The 17,325-nt window shown below is 37.2% G+C and overlaps 9 protein-coding genes across 12 annotated transcripts; 4 read left to right on the top strand and 5 right to left on the bottom strand.

Annotated features, from left to right (window-relative positions):
- Position 1: 1 nt before the first annotated feature.
- LOC123010047 (NADH dehydrogenase [ubiquinone] 1 beta subcomplex subunit 5, mitochondrial) lies at positions 2-795 on the top strand. Its single transcript, XM_044406671.1, has 3 exons — positions 2-164; positions 213-424; positions 477-795. The coding sequence occupies exons 1-3, from the start codon at positions 119-121 to the stop codon at positions 720-722; spliced, it is 504 nt and encodes a 167-aa protein (XP_044262606.1). The 5' UTR covers positions 2-118; the 3' UTR covers positions 723-795.
- On the top strand, positions 707-2,604 carry LOC123010041 (polyadenylate-binding protein 4-like). The gene has a single exon (XM_044406663.1). It carries the CDS (start codon positions 847-849, stop codon positions 2,542-2,544), a length of 1,698 nt encoding a protein of 565 aa, XP_044262598.1. The 5' UTR covers positions 707-846; the 3' UTR covers positions 2,545-2,604.
- A 69-nt stretch (positions 2,605-2,673) lies between these two features.
- On the bottom strand, positions 2,674-3,630 carry LOC123010046 (protein TEX261). Its single transcript, XM_044406670.1, has 5 exons — positions 3,428-3,630; positions 3,298-3,377; positions 3,030-3,251; positions 2,879-2,981; positions 2,674-2,825 (listed from the first exon to the last, which is right to left on the bottom strand). Exons 1-5 carry the CDS (start codon positions 3,495-3,497, stop codon positions 2,713-2,715), a joined length of 588 nt encoding a protein of 195 aa, XP_044262605.1. The 5' UTR covers positions 3,498-3,630; the 3' UTR covers positions 2,674-2,712.
- LOC123010044 (UPF0565 protein C2orf69 homolog) lies at positions 3,627-6,031 on the bottom strand. Of its 2 annotated transcripts, XM_044406668.1 has the most exons (5): positions 5,931-6,031; positions 4,601-4,728; positions 4,428-4,555; positions 4,035-4,381; positions 3,627-3,984 (listed from the first exon to the last, which is right to left on the bottom strand). In XM_044406668.1, the coding sequence occupies exons 2-5, from the start codon at positions 4,715-4,717 to the stop codon at positions 3,791-3,793; spliced, it is 786 nt and encodes a 261-aa protein (XP_044262603.1). In that variant the 5' UTR covers positions 4,718-4,728; positions 5,931-6,031; the 3' UTR covers positions 3,627-3,790. The 2 variants fall into 2 exon arrangements, with proteins under 2 accessions (XP_044262603.1, XP_044262602.1); XM_044406667.1 differs by lacking the exons at positions 3,627-3,984; positions 5,931-6,031 and adding an exon at positions 4,781-5,914 and having other exon boundaries at positions 4,238-4,555.
- A 90-nt stretch (positions 6,032-6,121) lies between these two features.
- On the bottom strand, positions 6,122-7,769 carry LOC123010048 (RNA-binding protein 1-like). Of its 2 annotated transcripts, none has more exons than XM_044406672.1 (4): positions 7,650-7,769; positions 7,339-7,596; positions 7,199-7,288; positions 6,122-6,420 (listed from the first exon to the last, which is right to left on the bottom strand). In XM_044406672.1, exons 2-4 carry the CDS (start codon positions 7,545-7,547, stop codon positions 6,330-6,332), a joined length of 390 nt encoding a protein of 129 aa, XP_044262607.1. In that variant the 5' UTR covers positions 7,548-7,596; positions 7,650-7,769; the 3' UTR covers positions 6,122-6,329. The 2 variants fall into 2 exon arrangements, with proteins under 2 accessions (XP_044262607.1, XP_044262608.1); XM_044406673.1 differs by having other exon boundaries at positions 6,122-6,927.
- Positions 7,770-7,820: 51 nt separating this feature from the next.
- Positions 7,821-8,438, bottom strand: LOC123009731 (coiled-coil domain-containing protein 12). Its single transcript, XM_044406224.1, has 2 exons — positions 8,235-8,438; positions 7,821-8,186 (listed from the first exon to the last, which is right to left on the bottom strand). Exons 1-2 carry the CDS (start codon positions 8,390-8,392, stop codon positions 7,874-7,876), a joined length of 471 nt encoding a protein of 156 aa, XP_044262159.1. The 5' UTR covers positions 8,393-8,438; the 3' UTR covers positions 7,821-7,873.
- On the top strand, positions 8,392-9,855 carry LOC123009730 (pre-mRNA-splicing factor 38B). The gene is made up of 5 exons (XM_044406223.1): positions 8,392-8,552; positions 8,604-8,717; positions 8,787-9,124; positions 9,218-9,361; positions 9,418-9,855. The coding sequence occupies exons 1-5, from the start codon at positions 8,519-8,521 to the stop codon at positions 9,754-9,756; spliced, it is 969 nt and encodes a 322-aa protein (XP_044262158.1). The 5' UTR covers positions 8,392-8,518; the 3' UTR covers positions 9,757-9,855.
- Positions 9,856-10,093: 238 nt separating this feature from the next.
- Positions 10,094-15,123, top strand: LOC123010150 (PHD finger protein 19). The gene is made up of 6 exons (XM_044406849.1): positions 10,094-10,780; positions 12,522-12,676; positions 12,732-12,904; positions 12,957-13,152; positions 13,206-14,230; positions 14,286-15,123. Exons 1-6 carry the CDS (start codon positions 10,384-10,386, stop codon positions 14,536-14,538), a joined length of 2,199 nt encoding a protein of 732 aa, XP_044262784.1. The 5' UTR covers positions 10,094-10,383; the 3' UTR covers positions 14,539-15,123.
- LOC123010151 (myosin heavy chain, clone 203) lies at positions 14,653-17,252 on the bottom strand. Of its 2 annotated transcripts, XM_044406851.1 has the most exons (3): positions 17,189-17,252; positions 16,661-16,899; positions 14,653-16,614 (listed from the first exon to the last, which is right to left on the bottom strand). In XM_044406851.1, exons 2-3 carry the CDS (start codon positions 16,740-16,742, stop codon positions 15,125-15,127), a joined length of 1,572 nt encoding a protein of 523 aa, XP_044262786.1. In that variant the 5' UTR covers positions 16,743-16,899; positions 17,189-17,252; the 3' UTR covers positions 14,653-15,124. The 2 variants fall into 2 exon arrangements, with proteins under 2 accessions (XP_044262786.1, XP_044262785.1); XM_044406850.1 differs by lacking the exon at positions 17,189-17,252 and having other exon boundaries at positions 16,661-17,139.
- Positions 17,253-17,325: the final 73 nt, after the last annotated feature.

Consider the following 17,325-nt stretch of genomic DNA (forward strand, 5'->3'; position numbering starts at 1 on the left):
TTGACTAGTTTGTGTTGGCACTTCTGATGTTATGTCATACTTGTCATTTATCACTCGAAGAAAAATTGCAAAATTCGATTCAAAAACTAGTTTTTAGTGTAGTTAGTGCCATTAGAAGATGATTTTGAGTAAATTGCGTCCACTTTTGGCGCAAAAAGCGCAAGGTGAGTGTCAAGTCAGTATGGGGGCTATTATGTAACCCCCTTTTGTAGTGTTTGGGCGTCCGATGTCGGAGCACCGAGTGTTTCCCATACAACCATCACGTTGGCAATGGAACAAATTCAAAGATTTGTTCCACTATTATATAATGTTGGGGGTTATACCATTGGGGCTTGTCACTCTCTATGCCAATGTTTTTATCGGTCCGGCGACTCTGAGTGAGATACCTGAGGGGTACACACCGAAATATTGGGAATATTATAAGGTAAGTGTGATAGTTGTGAAAGTGAGGTTATGTTTGTTTTTTTTTGTTTCAGAGTCCAATAACTCGGTTTTTGGCTCGGTACATAATGACAAGTCCGCAACAAGATTACGAGAAATACTTGTGTTATTTATTCATGGAAAATGAGAAGCGCCAATTACGAAAATTAGAAAAACAAATCAAGGAAAAAATCGCTGAAAGACGTGATTATCAGGCCTATTATTATCGTCCTGTTATGGCGAAATATCACCGAGTTCAACGCGAAGCTTCCGATTATTTAGAATCAATTCGTGGGGAATAAATAAAATTGTCGTAGTCGTCTGTGAAACAATCGTTGCTAAGGTTAGTCAATAAATAAACAAATAATAAATAAAGTTTGTAAAATTGTGCAAAAACCAAAAAAATACGTCTAGTGTTAAGTAGAAATGACTTCCCGTCAAGGAATCCTTTTTCCTTTAACGTCTTTGTACGTTGGAGACTTGCACCCCGATGTGACTGAAGCCCTATTGTACGAGAAATTCTCCCCAGCTGGTCAAATCCTGTCTTTGAGGGTGTGTCGCGATTCGAGGACCAAACAGAGTCTCGGTTACGCTTACGTGAATTTCAGTCAAACGATCGAAGCTGAACGTGTCTTGGACACGATGAATTTTGACTTGCTTAAGGGGAAACCCATCAGGATTATGTGGAGTCAACGGGACCCTTCGTTGCGAAAATCGGGCATTGGTAACGTATTTATCAAGAATCTGGATAAGAGTATTGATAATAAAGCCATGTATGATACGTTTTCCGCATTTGGAAATATACTTTCGTGTAAAGTTGCAATTGATGATGATGGTGTCTCGAAAGGTTACGGTTTCGTCCATTTCGAGAGTGTTGAAGCTGCAAATAAAGCGATCGAAAAAGTGAATGGTATGCTTTTGAATGGTAAGAAAGTCTACGTGGGGAAATTTATACCACGAGCTGAACGTGAGAAAGAAATCGGGGAGAAATCCAAGAAATATACCAATGTTTATGTGAAGAATTTTGGCCGAAATTTGACTCAAGACCAACTCTATGATTTGTTTAAAAACTACGGTACAATCACATCGTGTGTTATTATGACCAATCCGGATGGTACTTCGAAAGGTTTCGGTTTTATAGCATTTGAAGATTCTGAAAGTGCTGAAAAAGCTGTTACTGAAATGAACAATTATGATTTAAACGGTACGAATTTATACGTGGGACGTGCACAGAAAAAATCTGAACGTATCAAAGAACTGAAAAAATGTTACGAACAAATGAAACTCGAACGTTATAACCGGATTCAAGGTGCGAATGTTTATATCAAAAATTTGGATGATACTTTTGATAATGACCGTTTACGTAAGGAATTTTCACAATTTGGTACAATTACTTCAGCGAAAGTGATGACTGAAGGTGGGCGGAGTAAAGGGTTTGGTTTTGTTTGTTTTTCAACACCTGAGGAGGCGACTAAAGCAATTACTGAAATGGATGGACGTATGATTGGTTCGAAGCCGATTTATGTTGCACTAGCGCAACGTTATGAAGATCGTAGGGCGTATTTAAGTGCGCAATGTATGCAAAGGATTCGTCATCAGACAATGTCGCCGCCTTTAACCACGCCCCAATTTCTTATACCAACCCTTCCGCGGTTTTATAATCATGTGGCTCAGATTCGTCCGACGCCTCGTTGGACGGCTCAAGTACCACGTTTGAATGGTACTTATAATATGCCCCTCCTACCGGCTACGCCTTATAGATCGACGTCACGCCCACAAGTTCAGATTAATCGAAGTGCGAGACCGATTACGGGACAACAAGTGCCCATTGCAAGACCGAATAGTAAGTATACGGCGAATGCGCCCCCAAGAGGAGTTAATGTGTCGGTGGGGAATGGGGGCGATCCAGGAGCTGATGATAAAAGAATGTTGGGGGAGAGAATGTATCGTGTGATTGAGAAGACGTATCCAGAGATTGCAGGGAAGATTACTGGAATGTTATTGGAGATTGATATAAGCGAATTGAAGGCTTTGGTAAATAATGAAGGTTCGTTGAAGGCGAAAGTCGAGGAGGCGGTCGCTGTGTTGCAAGCGCATAATAAGGGGTTGACGGTGCAGGATTAATTTAAGTATTGTTGGATTTAAGTTAATTTATGTATTAAATGTTGATTTTTGATGAGTTAATTTTGTTTTTCGAAAGTCGGTAAGTTGGGAACCTGTAATCATGACTGGTCCAAAAATGAAAAATTTGCATACAACAAATAATTTAATTAAAACAAACGTAATCAGTCACTAGAATATCTTTTTCGTCCTCATTGGAAGTAACGATTCCTTTGCATAATTGAAAAAAGTGAGCAAACCGTATTTTCGTTTTTTGGAGAAATAATTTGAAACGACGTCACTATCTGCAAAAAATCATTTTTACTTTACTTTCCATTTTATTTGCGTGTTTAATCACCTTTTTGTTCACTTATTGTGGGTAAAACACTGTCATTTGCTGATAAGGATACAAATAGGGCAAAGGGGACGAGCCATAACCATAAAACAAAATACGCCATGACCTTGAAACACAATTAAAGTCGCCTGAAATGTTGAGTTGATATTTTTACCTCTGAAAATACGTAATGTACGGTCGCAAAATACGTAAATGCGAAATAATGGTTCAAAACTAGCAAAATCACGGCGGAAATAAACTCCAATGAGGTTAGAGAGACTGAGGGGAAGTGTCTCAAAATGCAGAAATGAGCCACTTGGGCTAAAACCCCACATACAATCATATAAGTGGGGAAACTCTCAAATAGCCACAAACAGACGTAAAGGGCTGTTACAATCTGCAATTTTTACGTAAATTTGGGGTTAATTTTAAATTCAACTTACTGTATTTGTCCACCAAATGCATTTTTTCGCAATTGTGGAATACTCTTCGACTAGTTCGGCTAAATAATACAGACCTGCAGCTATGGGGTAAAAAATGAGGTTAGGTTTGAACAATCCCCAAATTACTCACCTATAGCAATTGTTATGAAAACTAATTGTACAATTATTGCCAAATAACCGATGTACGTTAAAAACCACATTGTTTTTATGTTATTTAATTGATTTACATGATTTTACGAAAATTTTTTCTGTCAATCTAGTAACAACAGTGCTACCAATCTAAATATTTCTCATCAAATCTTGCATCTTCTGAACTAATTAATATTTCTGATTTTCTTCTTCTTTTCTTATTATTTAATTAAACAATTTTTTTAACTTAATTTAATTATTTGGGTGGCCTAAATCAATAAACCGTACATTAAACCCTATCAGTGCTGCCAATCAACATAGTTTTAGAACCAGAGAAATAACCAAGTTTTTTAAAATTCGTTTATTAATGATTAAATTCGTTTAAGACAGCAAAATGATGATAAATCGTCGGGGGCAAATCCGGCGAATGCACCCGTCGTCCAACATCCACATTTAATCCACACAAAGTATTATAAAAAATCCTTTCTTCCTTTTTAATCCAGGGCCTGCGGTCATCCTGAATCTGATACGGACTCACATGAATCCTCACTTGAATCTCTACAATCCCAAATTGTACGAAAAAACATTAAAAAAATTCCCAAACCCACCAAACTTTGCCAAAGACTCCAACACCGCCTTGGAGGTAACCCATGTGTTTTTCCCCCCACTGTGGCCCCCATCCAACCAAAACATAGTTTTGATTCTCTCCACAAACGGTGTTTTTTCTTGCAACGTATAAAACTCGTAAAGAAATTGATTCAAAACAACGCAACCTTTACTAAAACCTATTAAAACCAAATCAAGTTCACTTAAAGTGTCATGAGTGTTTTTTTCCAAATTTTCGATTAATTTCTCGAGATGGTCAATCGCATGATGCATCGCAGTGTTTCGGGGAACCCCACAATTCTCACAAGGAGTGAAATTTTCGAAACAACTGAACGTCTTGTACTCCATCCTGATAAAAGTTCATCAAAAAGTGTCACAAATCGGGGGTAAAATACCTCGATGGACGAATTAAAATAATATGTGAGTCGGGAAATGCATTTTGGAGTATTTGACTCGTTTTATCTAAACTCCATTCGAGGTAGTTTTTATTATCTCGATGGGTTTCCATATTTTCGGTGAAATCCTGAAAATAGAATTGGGGTTTTTTATTTTTTCTAAGGTGACAGACCTGAATATCGCCCCCGAAGTAAATCACAGCACTTTTGATCCCAGTTTTTTGAAGCGGTTGAGTGTAAATGACGTCATTTGTTCTATTTTCGTATCCATTCACACTGAGATATCTCATAGCCACGGAACCTGGAATTGGGCCAAAAATGTTAAAGTAAATATTTTTTTACGAAATATTTACCTCGGCCGGATTTTTCTCACTCCCAAAGCCCAAATAAAAATAAAAAAAAAAAAAACACCAAAAACACAACAAAACAAAAAACACTAAAACTGGTCCCTATGTCTATACTTCCGACAGCACTCCTCAATCCTCACTCTCGTATCCTCCAAACACTGTCTAAAATCCTCTCGAAACTCCTCAACTTTCACTCTAACTTCCTCTCTCATTAAATTAAAACACATTGCTACCAACCCCATCCCCACCAAAATATAAATAAAATTAATGACAAGTTTTGATTCGTTGCCATTTTGTGAGGCAGTCCCCGGGACAAAATCCCCTAAACCCAATTTACAAAGACTAGTGACACAAAAATACGCACTATCTAAATACGTCCAATGTTCCCATTCGGCGAACATTATAGCCCCTGTGAGAATATAGCCCCCCATGACCCAAAGACAGGCCGTAGTGGGGACCACAATCCTTTTATGGACTTTTTCACCTCGTCGGGTACTACACTCGTACAATTTCGTATAAATCCATTTAAAACAACCGGCGAGTATTTCCCCCACATTGAGGAAATAAAGTACAAATAGGGGAATCCCAAACACTGCGTAAACTACAGTCGCGAATTTCCCCCAACCGGTCCGGGGGACTAGATTCCCATACCCGATCATTGTTATAACACTTAAAGCGAACATCAAAGCGGCTGGAAACGTCCACATTTTACCCATTTCGTGCCCATTGTACCCCTTTTTAATCACCACAACCATTTCATTTTGGAAACATTTGAGTTTCTCATTTGTGGCGATAAAAAACTCAGTTTTGTTAAAAACATTCGTTTTGTGTGCGACTAACCACAACAAACGCGTGTAATTCCCCCGAATTAAATCGACTTTTGTCACGGAAGTGTCGTTAAAAGTCGACTCGAGACGACTGAAGCCGACAGCCCCGATTAAAGTGTAACACACGACAAGAGCCCCCACGCCCACTTGCGAACACATAAATGCAATGAATTTGCGAAAATAGTCTTTGATTTTCTCGCGAGGGTCGGTTTCGGGTGTGTAACGACGACGAGGCATGGCGGAAGACTGCCAAAGGGGGCTAAAAATAGCCCATAAATGGTTCACTATGCAACCAGTTATACACGCGATGCTATTTTTATGGTACTCACCTGAAGGGGGCTTCCAGAGTGGGCACTAATTGGTTTTGGGGCGCGTTGGTAAATTGTTTTATTTAACCTCAATTTTGGTTAGTGACGTAAGATTTAGGGAAATTTGGGACTAAATTTAGTGAAATTGGAAATTTAAGTCGGTGATGCCCCTAAACACTAATTTTTGAAGATTTGGGGGCTACTAGACGCGATTGACCAATAAAATATTGTTTATTCACGACAAATTCTGGATAAATCCTTACAGTGTGACTTACATTACAAAAAAATCTCGGTTTTTGTACAGAGTCGCCCACATTTAAAACTAAAAAATGTCATTAATTGACAAAATGATAAAAAAGCATGTAAATTACATATTGTTATAGTAATTGAATACATAATGAGAAAAAAAAAGTGTAATTCTTAACGACGATCTCTGGAATCTGATCGGCTGCGTCTATCCCTGCTGCGTGACCTCGACCTCGGTGAACGCGACCGTCTGGGTGACCTCGACCTATAAATACAATAATTTTTATTTGAACCACAAAAACCCTAAATGAAAACAAAACAAAAAAAATTAAAACATCTTACGATGGGAATTACGTTCTTTTTTTTTGAATGAAACCAGGCACAAACATCTCTAATGACATACATTGAATATAGCGGGTGTTTCGAAAATGATTGACTGCCTTTTTGATACATTACCGTAGCCAATCATTTTACGAGTGACACACCGTATATAATTGATAATAAAATCCCACCAATTAGAATGAAGAAAGGAGGAGAATTTAAAGTTGGTTGGTATTGACGCGCCGTTGACATGTCGTTGATTTTTGGCAATTTTTGGTTCAACCACAGAGACGCGTTGATTTTTTTAAATCAGTACTGGTGAGTAGTCAGTCGCGCACCACTGATGGTGGATGTAGCTGTTGTTGGGTGTGTCGATGTATTTGATGAGATGTGTGGCCGGGGAGGGGGTGGGTCTCAGTCGGGGGGAGAAAACAACAGCAGTGGCGCTGCCCTGCAACGTGCGCCAAACCACTTTAACTGCTGCCGACGAACGCGCGATTTTCATATATCATTAACTCACAGAGGGAAAAAAAAACAAACAAAATCAATCCCTACCTTACCCACTTACAGGAAACTGTAATACCCACACACTTACCTTATTTTCGGACCTGGATCGCTACAAAACAATCTTTAAAATAATAATAGCACCCCTATGAGTTAATGACAATGATCAAAATCTTGTAACTAAAAACCTGCTTGTTTCCGTGTTCCTTGTTACAAACCTGGAGTATCTCATGGGGCCACGTCGGCTCCCGCCCCTCCTTGATCGTCCATTGGACATTTCAACCCGGACACGGGTCCCACAACAACGCCTAAAAAAAAAACATGTAAACCCCATCATGGGTCTATAGTGAAGACTCACGTTCCATCGAGGCCTCGAACAGCATCCTCGGCGTCTCTCGGATCCTCAAATTCGACAAAAGCGAATCCTGGGGGGTTTCTAGCAACCCAAACGTTCCTCAAAGGTCCATATTTACTAAAAGCGCTCTCGATTTCGTGTTTACTAGCCGATGAACCTAAATTGCCGACGTAGACCTTGCATGATAAATCCCATTCGCGATAACGAGACATGTTTGCAGGTATAATGGAGAAAAACGGGTTTTTAGGTGAAAGTACGCCCCTGAAAAAAATTACAGTTTTTCGATTGGATTTTTGCATAAGTTGGACACTTACAGTGAAAGAAGCACAAAACGAGTGAAATTTACACGATTTAGACTTAACTTTAGGTAAAAATTGAGATAAAATAAACGTGGACAACAACGCAAAAGCGTCTATTTTTACAAAATGGCGGCGGTTTACGCATGCGCATTGTACAAAATTCAAGGCGCCAAATTTAAAATTAAATCAATAAAAATAATTTATTAGCAATAATCGATACAAAATAAAGACAGTATCAATCACACATCGACTGGAGCGTTTGAAACTTCAGCCAAATCCTGTTTCGCTTTCAATTTCTCTCGAATTAACTCGGCCATGGCTTTTTGTGTCCGTTTGGCCAATTTTTCGAGTTTTTTCTCAACGTCACGTTTCAAATCCCAATCGGGTTGTCTTGGAGCAAGGGATGAAATGTCCAATTGATCGATAACCATGTCACTTTTAGCCAAATCGAGCAAATCCTTGACTTCATTCCTCACATCAATTGATTCACGTTTTTTGACTAAATGTTCATTCAAATTCTTGTCTTGTGGCCTGTAACTGCGAAACTTTGGCCTGAAAACCACAATTAAGCAAAGAAAAGTAACTTTGGGGGTGTTTTACGTGGGTAAAGTCTTGGTGGCATCATTGTCATTTTTTGCGTCGTTGGGTGTTTCTTCGCGTTTGCGTTTGAGTGATTTTAAACGTTCTTGTCTTTTACGTGCTTGTTCTTCTAAACTGTTCACTTCTTCGCTCATTTTTTCGATTTTTGAAAGCGTCATAACCTAAATTTTTAGGGATTTTGTTTGACGATTGGTAATAGTTTTGGTGATTTCAATGGCGGTGTTGTGTCAGAAATTGTAATTTTTAGAAAATTCAACGATTTTTTTGTGATAAAAACCGTGAAAATGATGGAAAACAAGGGTGGAAACAGCGACGAAGGTGATTTGTTACGTTTTTTTCCTTTTGTGCGAAATGAGAACTTTTTTCTAGAATATGCCTCAAAATCGAAGCAAAGTAATGTGTTGCCCCTTTGGGGCAACGAACGAACCATGAATCTAAACCCTTTGATATTGACAAATATACAAAGTTCGCACTATTTCAAAGGTGAGTAAGTTGGATCAAGTAGGTAGTCAAATGTCACAATTCTAACCTTATTTTTGGTACCCCCTTTAGTCAACTTGTACGAATTGAAGACATACCACGAGGTTGTTGATGAAATCTACTACAAAGTGAACCATTTGGAGCCCTGGGAGAAGGGTTCACGTCGTACGTCGGGTCAAACGGGTATGTGCGGGGGTGTGAGAGGCGTCGGTGCCGGGGGCATAGTCTCCACAGCTTACTGTCTCCTCTACAAACTTTTCACATTGAAACTGACACGAAAACAAGTCAACGGCCTCATAAACCACTGCGATTCGCCTTATATTCGAGCGTTAGGTTTCATGTATATAAGATACACTTTGCCCCCTAAAGACCTCTTGGAATGGTACGAAGACTATCTAGAAGATGAAGAGGTGCGTACAAACAGGTAGAGTGCCATCTATCGTATTTGAAACGTGTTGTTTTTTTTATTGGTGTTGAATGTTGTTTTATTTAATTTATTGCAGGAATTGGATGTTAAAGCAGGTGGGGGCCAAGTCATGACCATTGGAACAATGTTGAGACAATGGTTGGTCAAATTGGAGTGGTTTTCGACGCTTTTTCCACGAATTCCGGTGCCTATACAGCAGAAAATACAAAAACATTTGGAAGTAATTAAAAAGGACTAAGTTTGGGGGATTTTAATTTTATTATTATTTTTTTTTAGGTTAGATTCCCTCCATATGCCATCAAAGCAGCCGCTGCTGCTGCTGCTGCTGCTGCCGCAGCAACAGCAGCAACAACAACAACCAATGAGAGGCCGAGAAATACTGACAGGGAACGTAATGATTGGTCACGTGACAGAGACAGACATAGTGTTAGAGAAGATATAAGGAGGGATTTTTTACGTGATAATGAGAGAGAACGACGAAGAGACAGATATAGGGATGATAGACGACATGATAAGAAAGTCAGAGAGAGAAGTCGGGAACGTGACAGAGAAAGAGATAGGAGTCCCCATAGAGACCGGGAGTACAGTAAACACAGAAAAGGACACCATAGATAAATTTATTTCACTTTTTCTCACATTAGAATTACACTTAAGTACACTTTACGGAATTTATTTTTGTTTTGAGTTTTTTTAATAAAGTTCTTTTTCCTAAAATTCGTTTTCTTTACATCAAAGTTGGCAGTTATAAAATAGTGATTGTTATTTTGTTTGGTTGGCAATATAAAATTGTCAATTTTTATGATGATTTATTACATTTATTAGGCACACCAAACAAATAATTTGGGGTTATTTAAAGAAGTGTTTAAATTTGTACAGTTGTCGCGGTTTAAGTGTATTTTTTGGTGTGAAAATTGTTGTGGTTGGTATTGGTGTGGTTTTGTGTTTGTGTCCGCAGCGCCCCCTGTTCTTCCTCCAAGTGTCATCGTGTGAAAATGTCGTTAATTTTGAACGTAATCGCGTAAAATCTCGTTTAAATTGAATAAAGTGTGTCGTTTTGTGGTTTTTGCGTGCAAAACCACAGTTGTTGTGTGCCTTTGGTGTGATTTTCTCGGTAAAAAGTGCGTCGGATTTGTGCGAAATCCGTTTGGCGCGCTTTGACCAAACAGTCGTTTTAATGGCCGCAAAAGCAGTCTTTCTCGATGGACTTGGACGTTGAGGGGCTGTGATGAGAGTTGGGGACGCATGTCGTCTTACTGGGCTGTGATGGCGTGCCCCAAATCGAAGAGCCGCAAGGCCGAGCTCTCGGAGCCCGACTCCACTACCAAGGAGGCCGACTTCGGGCCCGGCCAAGATGTGCTACTCAAACAGAAGGACGGCAGGTACTATCTGGGAACGGTGGTCGAAGTGGATGGGGCGAGAGAACGATGTCTTGTTAAATTCGGAGATAATACAGACAGTTGGTCAAGTTTCAAGGATTTGACCAAATTGAGTCAACCACAACAGGAGGATTTGTTGTGTGTCGTTTGCAAGAAATCCACGCCCAAAAACAACACGGAAATCACAGTCTGTGATAAATGCGGCAGGGGATACCATCGCAAGTGTCATCAGCCCGAAATTCCCAACGAATGCCAAAAAGAAGGTAAATGGGGCCCCCCTAATAAATTTGACAAATGACAGATTGAAAAAATAGCCTACTGTGTTGTTCTTTTTTTTTTTGATAAATTTCTCAGGTTGCCATGGTTTTTTGTCCGTCAAATTTAAAAAATTGACAATTTTTTATGAAAACACTGAAATATTTGATCGTTGCTATGGTTTTTGATATCGCTTTTTGTTGTTTCAATACAATAATGCCAACTTGAAGCAAACAAGTTTTGTTGATTTTCTGAGTAATGAAAATTTCTTGAATAAATTCCTACGTTTCGTATCAGATAATGTCGTCTTAATTACATTTTTATCGCTTAAATTTCACAATTTTTGCAATTCTTGGGTTTAAGAATCACCTTGTGTGTGCACATAATTTAGAAAAAATCCACTTATTTTTATGGAAATTGATGATTTTCTAAACTAATTATTAATTTTTAATCGAGTTGCCAGAAAATCAAATGATGTCATGGTTTCTACTGTCGTTTAGTTTTTTGTTTTTTTCGTTTAGTAATTACAAGATTTAAAATATTCACTTATTTTTATGTTTCAATGTAAGAAATTTCAAAAATATCGATTTAATTGCGTCTTGAAATATTCTATAAAAAATCTAAAGGAAAATAGAAAGTTTTTGTGAAGAACACTAAAACACATAATCGTTGCTATGGTTTTTTACGTTAATTGATTGTCAAAATTGATAATGCCAACCTGAAAAAAAGAAAATGTTCAGTTTTTGGACAGTTTTGTAGAAAAAATAAAAAAAAATCTATTGATTTTGTAATTTATCGTTTAGTTTTTTGTTTTTTTTTTTATTTAATAATTACAAGATTTAAAATATTTACTTATTTTTGTGTTTCAATCTAGGAAATTTCAAAAATATCGATTTAATTACGTCTTGAAATATCCTATAAAAAATCTAAAGGAAAATAGAAAATTTGTATGAAAAACACTAAAACACATAATCGTTGCTATGGTTTTTTACGTTAATTGATTGTCAAAATTGATTATGCCAACCTGAAAAAAAGAAAATATTCAGTTTTTGGACACTTTTGTGAAAAAAAATTCTTTTTTGACAAAGAATGAAAAGAAAATGTATTAATTTTGTAATTTATCGTTTAGTTTTTTGTTTTGTTTTTTTTTTTTTTTTAGTAATTACAAGTTTTAAATATATACTTATTTTTATGTTTCAATGTAAGAAATTTCGAAAATGTCGTCTTTAAATATCCTATAAAAAATCTAAAGGAAAATAGAAAGTTTTTGTGAAAAACACTAAAACACATTATCGCTGCTATGGTTTTTTACGTTAATTGATTGTCAAAATTGATTATGCCATCCTGAAAAAAAAAAATGTTCAGTTTTTGGACAGTTTTGTAGAAGAATGAAAAGAAAATGTATTGATTTTGTAATTTAATTAACTAATAAGAAAAACTGTGTAATAGTTTTCGTAGTTTTTAGCATTATTTAATTAATTTTAATCACTGTCAACTACATTAAAAAAATAGTATTTTTTCTTAATATTTACTGACATTTTATTGCGTTTTATAAAAATGTCAATTTTAAAAAAAAATGATTTTTGGCCATTAAACGGTTGCTATGGTAAAAACTGTCGAATTTTTTACAATTGACCACTAAAGGTTGCTATGGTTTTAAGTCATTTGTGAACTGAAAATCGATAATGCCAACTTGAGAGTGTTAAAGTTTCTAGTTTTTTTTGAAAATTCCTCTTTTTTTTTTTCAAGATTCAGTATGGATGTGTAAAAGATGTACAAGCAGCGAACCACATAGACTGAAAAAAGCCGATTCGAAGCATCTGAAGCGAGAATCTCGAAATGCGGCTTCGTCGAGTAGTGATAGTCGTTTTATTGCTCCGATTACAAAAGTATTACCTTACGATGTGAGTTTTGCTTTTTTTATTTTTTTCTCAATAATTTTTATATTAAAAATTTCAGGTAAATTCGCTTACATGGGATACATATCATCGAGTTAACGCCGAACATACTTATTGTTATTGTGGAGAAAACGGTGAATGGTACAAACAAATGTTACAATGTGCGAGGTGTAAGCAATGGTTTCATGAGAGGTGTTTGGATTGTCTTCAATATCCTTTATATTGTGGAGACAGGTAAATAGACAAAAATTGTATTGTTTGTGTTTTTTTAATTGAATAATTAAAGGTTTTATGTGTTTGTTTGTTCGATTTGTAATCATGGAAAAGAGTTTTTGAGACGTTTAGAAATGAAATGGGTCGATCTTGTCCATTTGATGCTTTTTAATCTAACAGCTTACAATAGCAAAAAATACTATGATTTGGATACGATTGTAATACCTTATATCAATGATAATTGGCACGCTTTACAACTACCACCAAAGGTGCGAAAAAATCCCCAATTTTGATACAATTTTTCTTACTCGAATTTTTCTAGATCATTTCTGTAAGTAAATCAGAACGTCGTGACAACATCCTTTCAGTTCTCACAAACAATCGAAATCGTTTTAAATGTGGTCGTGAAATTAAAAAACGTACTACAATATGGGGACTTCGTGTACGTTTACCACCACCAGCTCCAACAGTAACTTTAAATTTTATTGGGCGTGTTTCGGAGGAGGAGCTTCGTGAAATGTGGCAAGGCAATCGTCGTTTACAATTTCTAACACCATCCGAGGGCGTGGTCGTACCATGTGATAATCATATGCGTGCTCTTATGATGGGTGTGTCTTATCAACAAAATGGTAATCCATCTGAAACCGATTCGCCATGTCCTAGTCCTGAAAGGGAGGAGCCATTACCACATTTATTAGCCGGTTGTGCGAAAAAAACCGTCCCATTTTCGAATATAACCGGTCAAAGGCGTGGCAAACGACGTAATACGACCAATGAGGAGTCAGAAGGTGGTTATTTAACACGTTTGAGTTTAGATAGTAAAGGTTATAAGAGTGAATCACTGCCATTGACTCCGCCTACTTCAGTTTCGGCACCGCCTACACCACCAGCATCCGGTTCGAATTCATTACTTTCCGATGATTTTTCGGAACCGTTGAAAAAAGTCGATTTAAATGATACATCAGGTGATGAAACATCATCGAAAAGCACACTTGATTTGATAATACCACCACCGAAAGATTTCGAAGGAAAAAATAATCCATTTTTGACGTTATTAAGAGGCGGAGATGAGCCGAAAAAAAGGCGGAGCAAAGATACTATTACTTTACCTCTACCTTTAACGGCTGTGATACCAGGAAAACCATTAATGAGACCGAAGAAACGCCAATTGAGCGAAAAAGATATTTTTATAGGACCCAATGGTGAAGTTAAGAGGCGGAGATTAAGGAGGAGCCGATTTGAGAAAACTGCAAGTAAAACTGCGACGGTTCTGCCGGTCAGAGCTGATTCGAAAGAGTGGGCGGGACAGAGGGGGGTACAAGGGGAGTACGCTTTCAACGGTCGGAGGTTCATTTGTTTATATAATTAAGATTGAAAAAAAAACTAAAATGATTTTTTTTAGGTTGAGACAGCGACCGGAGAAACCCCCCGAAAAGGAGAAGGTGGCGCCACCAGCAACTACAAAATCGAGTCCGGTGAAACAGGAACCGGAAATCAACATGGACGACTTGAAAAGTTCGGTGAATATTTATTTCGGTGCAGCGAATCGTATCGCAGCAGGCGAGAGGTTTGCGGTGAAGGCGAAAAGAGTCGGTCCTAGCGGAAAACTGGAGTTTTTGATCGAGTGGGAGGGGCCTGGAAACGGGATGACTTGATTGACCAATCAAATTGTGTTCATGTGACCATTATGGCAAGAGGCGGTGCTTTGTAAATAATAATAATAAAAACAAATTGTAGTTAAATGTGTTAATGGTCACAGTTTTTTGGGACAGTTCCTTGCACGCGAAATAGTTGGACTACATTACAAAAAAATATAAAACTACTGAAAACTTCCGAGTTTGCCAAAGAGGCCGATATTCTTTTTTCGCTAATCAAATAACTGCCAATGTTATGAGTCACTGCCAATTGTTTTTTTTTTTTCGTGTGTGTGTATCATGAGTGTAATCCAACTAAAGTTGTGATATAAAACGAGAAAAAGTTAGGGAAATTTTTATTTGGAATTGTAATAAATGGCCTTGACATTTCTATACAGGTGCATTCAGTAATTATTAGTTGGGACATTTAATTTTGTCACTTTTTTTTTCATTTTTTCTTTATTTTTTAAGTATGTAGTTAATGAGACTGAAATTATTTTTACTAGTTTTTATTCACACTTTACTTGGCGTTTATGAAACGTCATTTTCAGTCAAAATTTGTATTTTTATTAACAATTATTGTTAAATAAAGCAACTTGTATTATATTTAGTTTCTTTTGGCGGGAATTCGAATATTTTTACGGCGAGATTTCGCATCGACGACTAATTGTGCTTGACGTTTCAAATAAGTCCTCGATGGGACTTCGTCCTCATCTTCGGAGCCTGTAGGTGGTGGAGGAGGAGCCGGGGAAGTCCCAGTCTGGGGAATTGGAGTCCTGCGAACTAGCCCACTGTACGGACTCGGTAACCATTTCTCTTCAATTTCTTCCAATTCAATTTCTTCCGCAAGGTTTCCTAAAACACCCTTCAAATCACATTTAATACAATTTAGAGTTTCCAAAACTTGGTTTTTAGGCACAGAAACTGGATTTATACAAATTTGTAACTCTTGAACCGATAACAAAATCGTTTGAATTGTTTTATCTTTCACTTGTTTCAAATTCTTGATTTTGTGAGATTTGTTTTGTATTTTTTCGATTTGATTTTGGATTTGTTCCATCTTGATTGACTTTCGTTCAGTTTCTTTGACTTCAGCAAACTTGAAAAACTCTAATTTAGTGTTTAAATCGTCTAAATTCTTCTCCAGTTGCTTTTTTTCAGCTTCCGATTTCTTTCTTAGTAAAATGAGCCGTTCTAGAGTGTCTTTTTGCATATTAAACTTGTGTAAGACTTCCTCCGTATTTGTTGCCCCTGTCGCTTTCTTTAAAACCTCGAAAGCCTTTGTTAGAGTCTCCTCCGGGGGTACCGGAGTCTCATTCTCCTCCTCAATTTCCTCAACAACTCTTGCAACTTTAGCAACTTGAAAAATTCGTTTCTCCAACAATTCCAATTCTTGTTTTCGTCTAGTTACCAATCTTTGGCCTTCCACTGTTTGTTTTTCTCTCGAATGGGCACTTGACATTGCGCTTTTCTCCTCTCGAAGAAGGTGTCCACGTGCTGTGCTCCTCTTCCTCGTCGCTTCATTCATCACCTGTTGCAAGTCGTTAATATCGTCATTTTGCAACTCCAATTCCTCCTCAATTCGTTTAATATTGCTTTCAAATCGGGCCGCGTCTCGTAACAGTGACTTTTTCACGTCTTTATAGCGGGCCGAAATGTGATTTGCTTCCCTCAATTGCACCTCAACGGCATGAATGCTGTTTTGTAGCTCACAAGTGGCTTTTTTCGCCGGTTTGTCGACTCTTTCGACGACTTCTTTGCGCGATTTCTCGGTTTTTAACAGTTGGAATTCTTGACCCAAGTCGGTGAGGAGTTTCTCGCGCTTTTTAATCTTGTAATTGAGCAAATTTAGTGATTTTGATTTGTCGATTATTTGCAAATCTAGCATTTCTTCGATTGTGGTAGTGGTTTTTTCGTCGATTGGTCCCACTATTGATTCGAGTTTCTTATTGGTTGTTTTGAGAGCAGCACTTGATTGGGTTTTTTCTTTCAATTCTTTCACCAATTCTTTGATTTCTTTTTTGAGCTTGTGAATCTCGTCAATGTTTGATTTTCGTTCAGCTTCACAGTCTTCAAATGCTGCCTTTCTTTGGCCCTCTAATCAATTCATTTTTACTCAGAATTGGGCTTTTTACACACTTACCGGAAAGTTGGATTTTTTTCTTTATTTCCAACATTTGTTTATTGATTTCGGCTGGTGCCACATTGACTTGATTCGATTTCATTTCGAAATAAACCACCTCAAGATTTATTTATTGATCAAACATAAAGTGAGACAACAATCAGACTTGTCTTTTTACATGTGTTTCTAGCTTGTAAAACTTGTAATCCATCAACCACAACCAGTAATAAATTTGTAAATAACCATGTGAAGATTTTCCGCTGAAAATAACAGTTAGAAGCAATTACTACATAAATTTACATAACTTGAAGTTATTATAAACCGGAAATTTTCACAATAAGTAATAAAAATTTAAATGGCGCGAATTTTAAATTTTTTGTGTCATTTTTTGATTGGTTTTGGTACAAAAAACCATGGTTACGAACGTGTCCTTTACAAACAATTGTCTTGAAATTGAGTGTTTTGGTAAAACCCCTGTTGCAAATGATTCAAGTGATAGAAATAATCTAATCAGTGTTTTTATTTTTCTTCCGTAAATAAGATAAGTACCAAAATGCAAATCTGAATCCTGAATCCGTCATTGGTCGGTGTGGGAACCACCGACATTCCAACATGTTGCTGTGAAAAGTAGTACCGAAGAAATTTTCTCACGCAATTATCTCCCGTTTCTTGGACTTTTGCATAAT

The sequence above is a fragment of the Tribolium madens genome, unplaced genomic scaffold (assembly GCF_015345945.1).
Source record: "Tribolium madens isolate multiple individuals breed KSU strain unplaced genomic scaffold, Tmad_KSU_1.1 Scaffold_7;HRSCAF=85;Tcas5.2_LG10, whole genome shotgun sequence".
In the NCBI taxonomy this organism is placed as follows: domain Eukaryota; kingdom Metazoa; phylum Arthropoda; class Insecta; order Coleoptera; family Tenebrionidae; genus Tribolium; species Tribolium madens.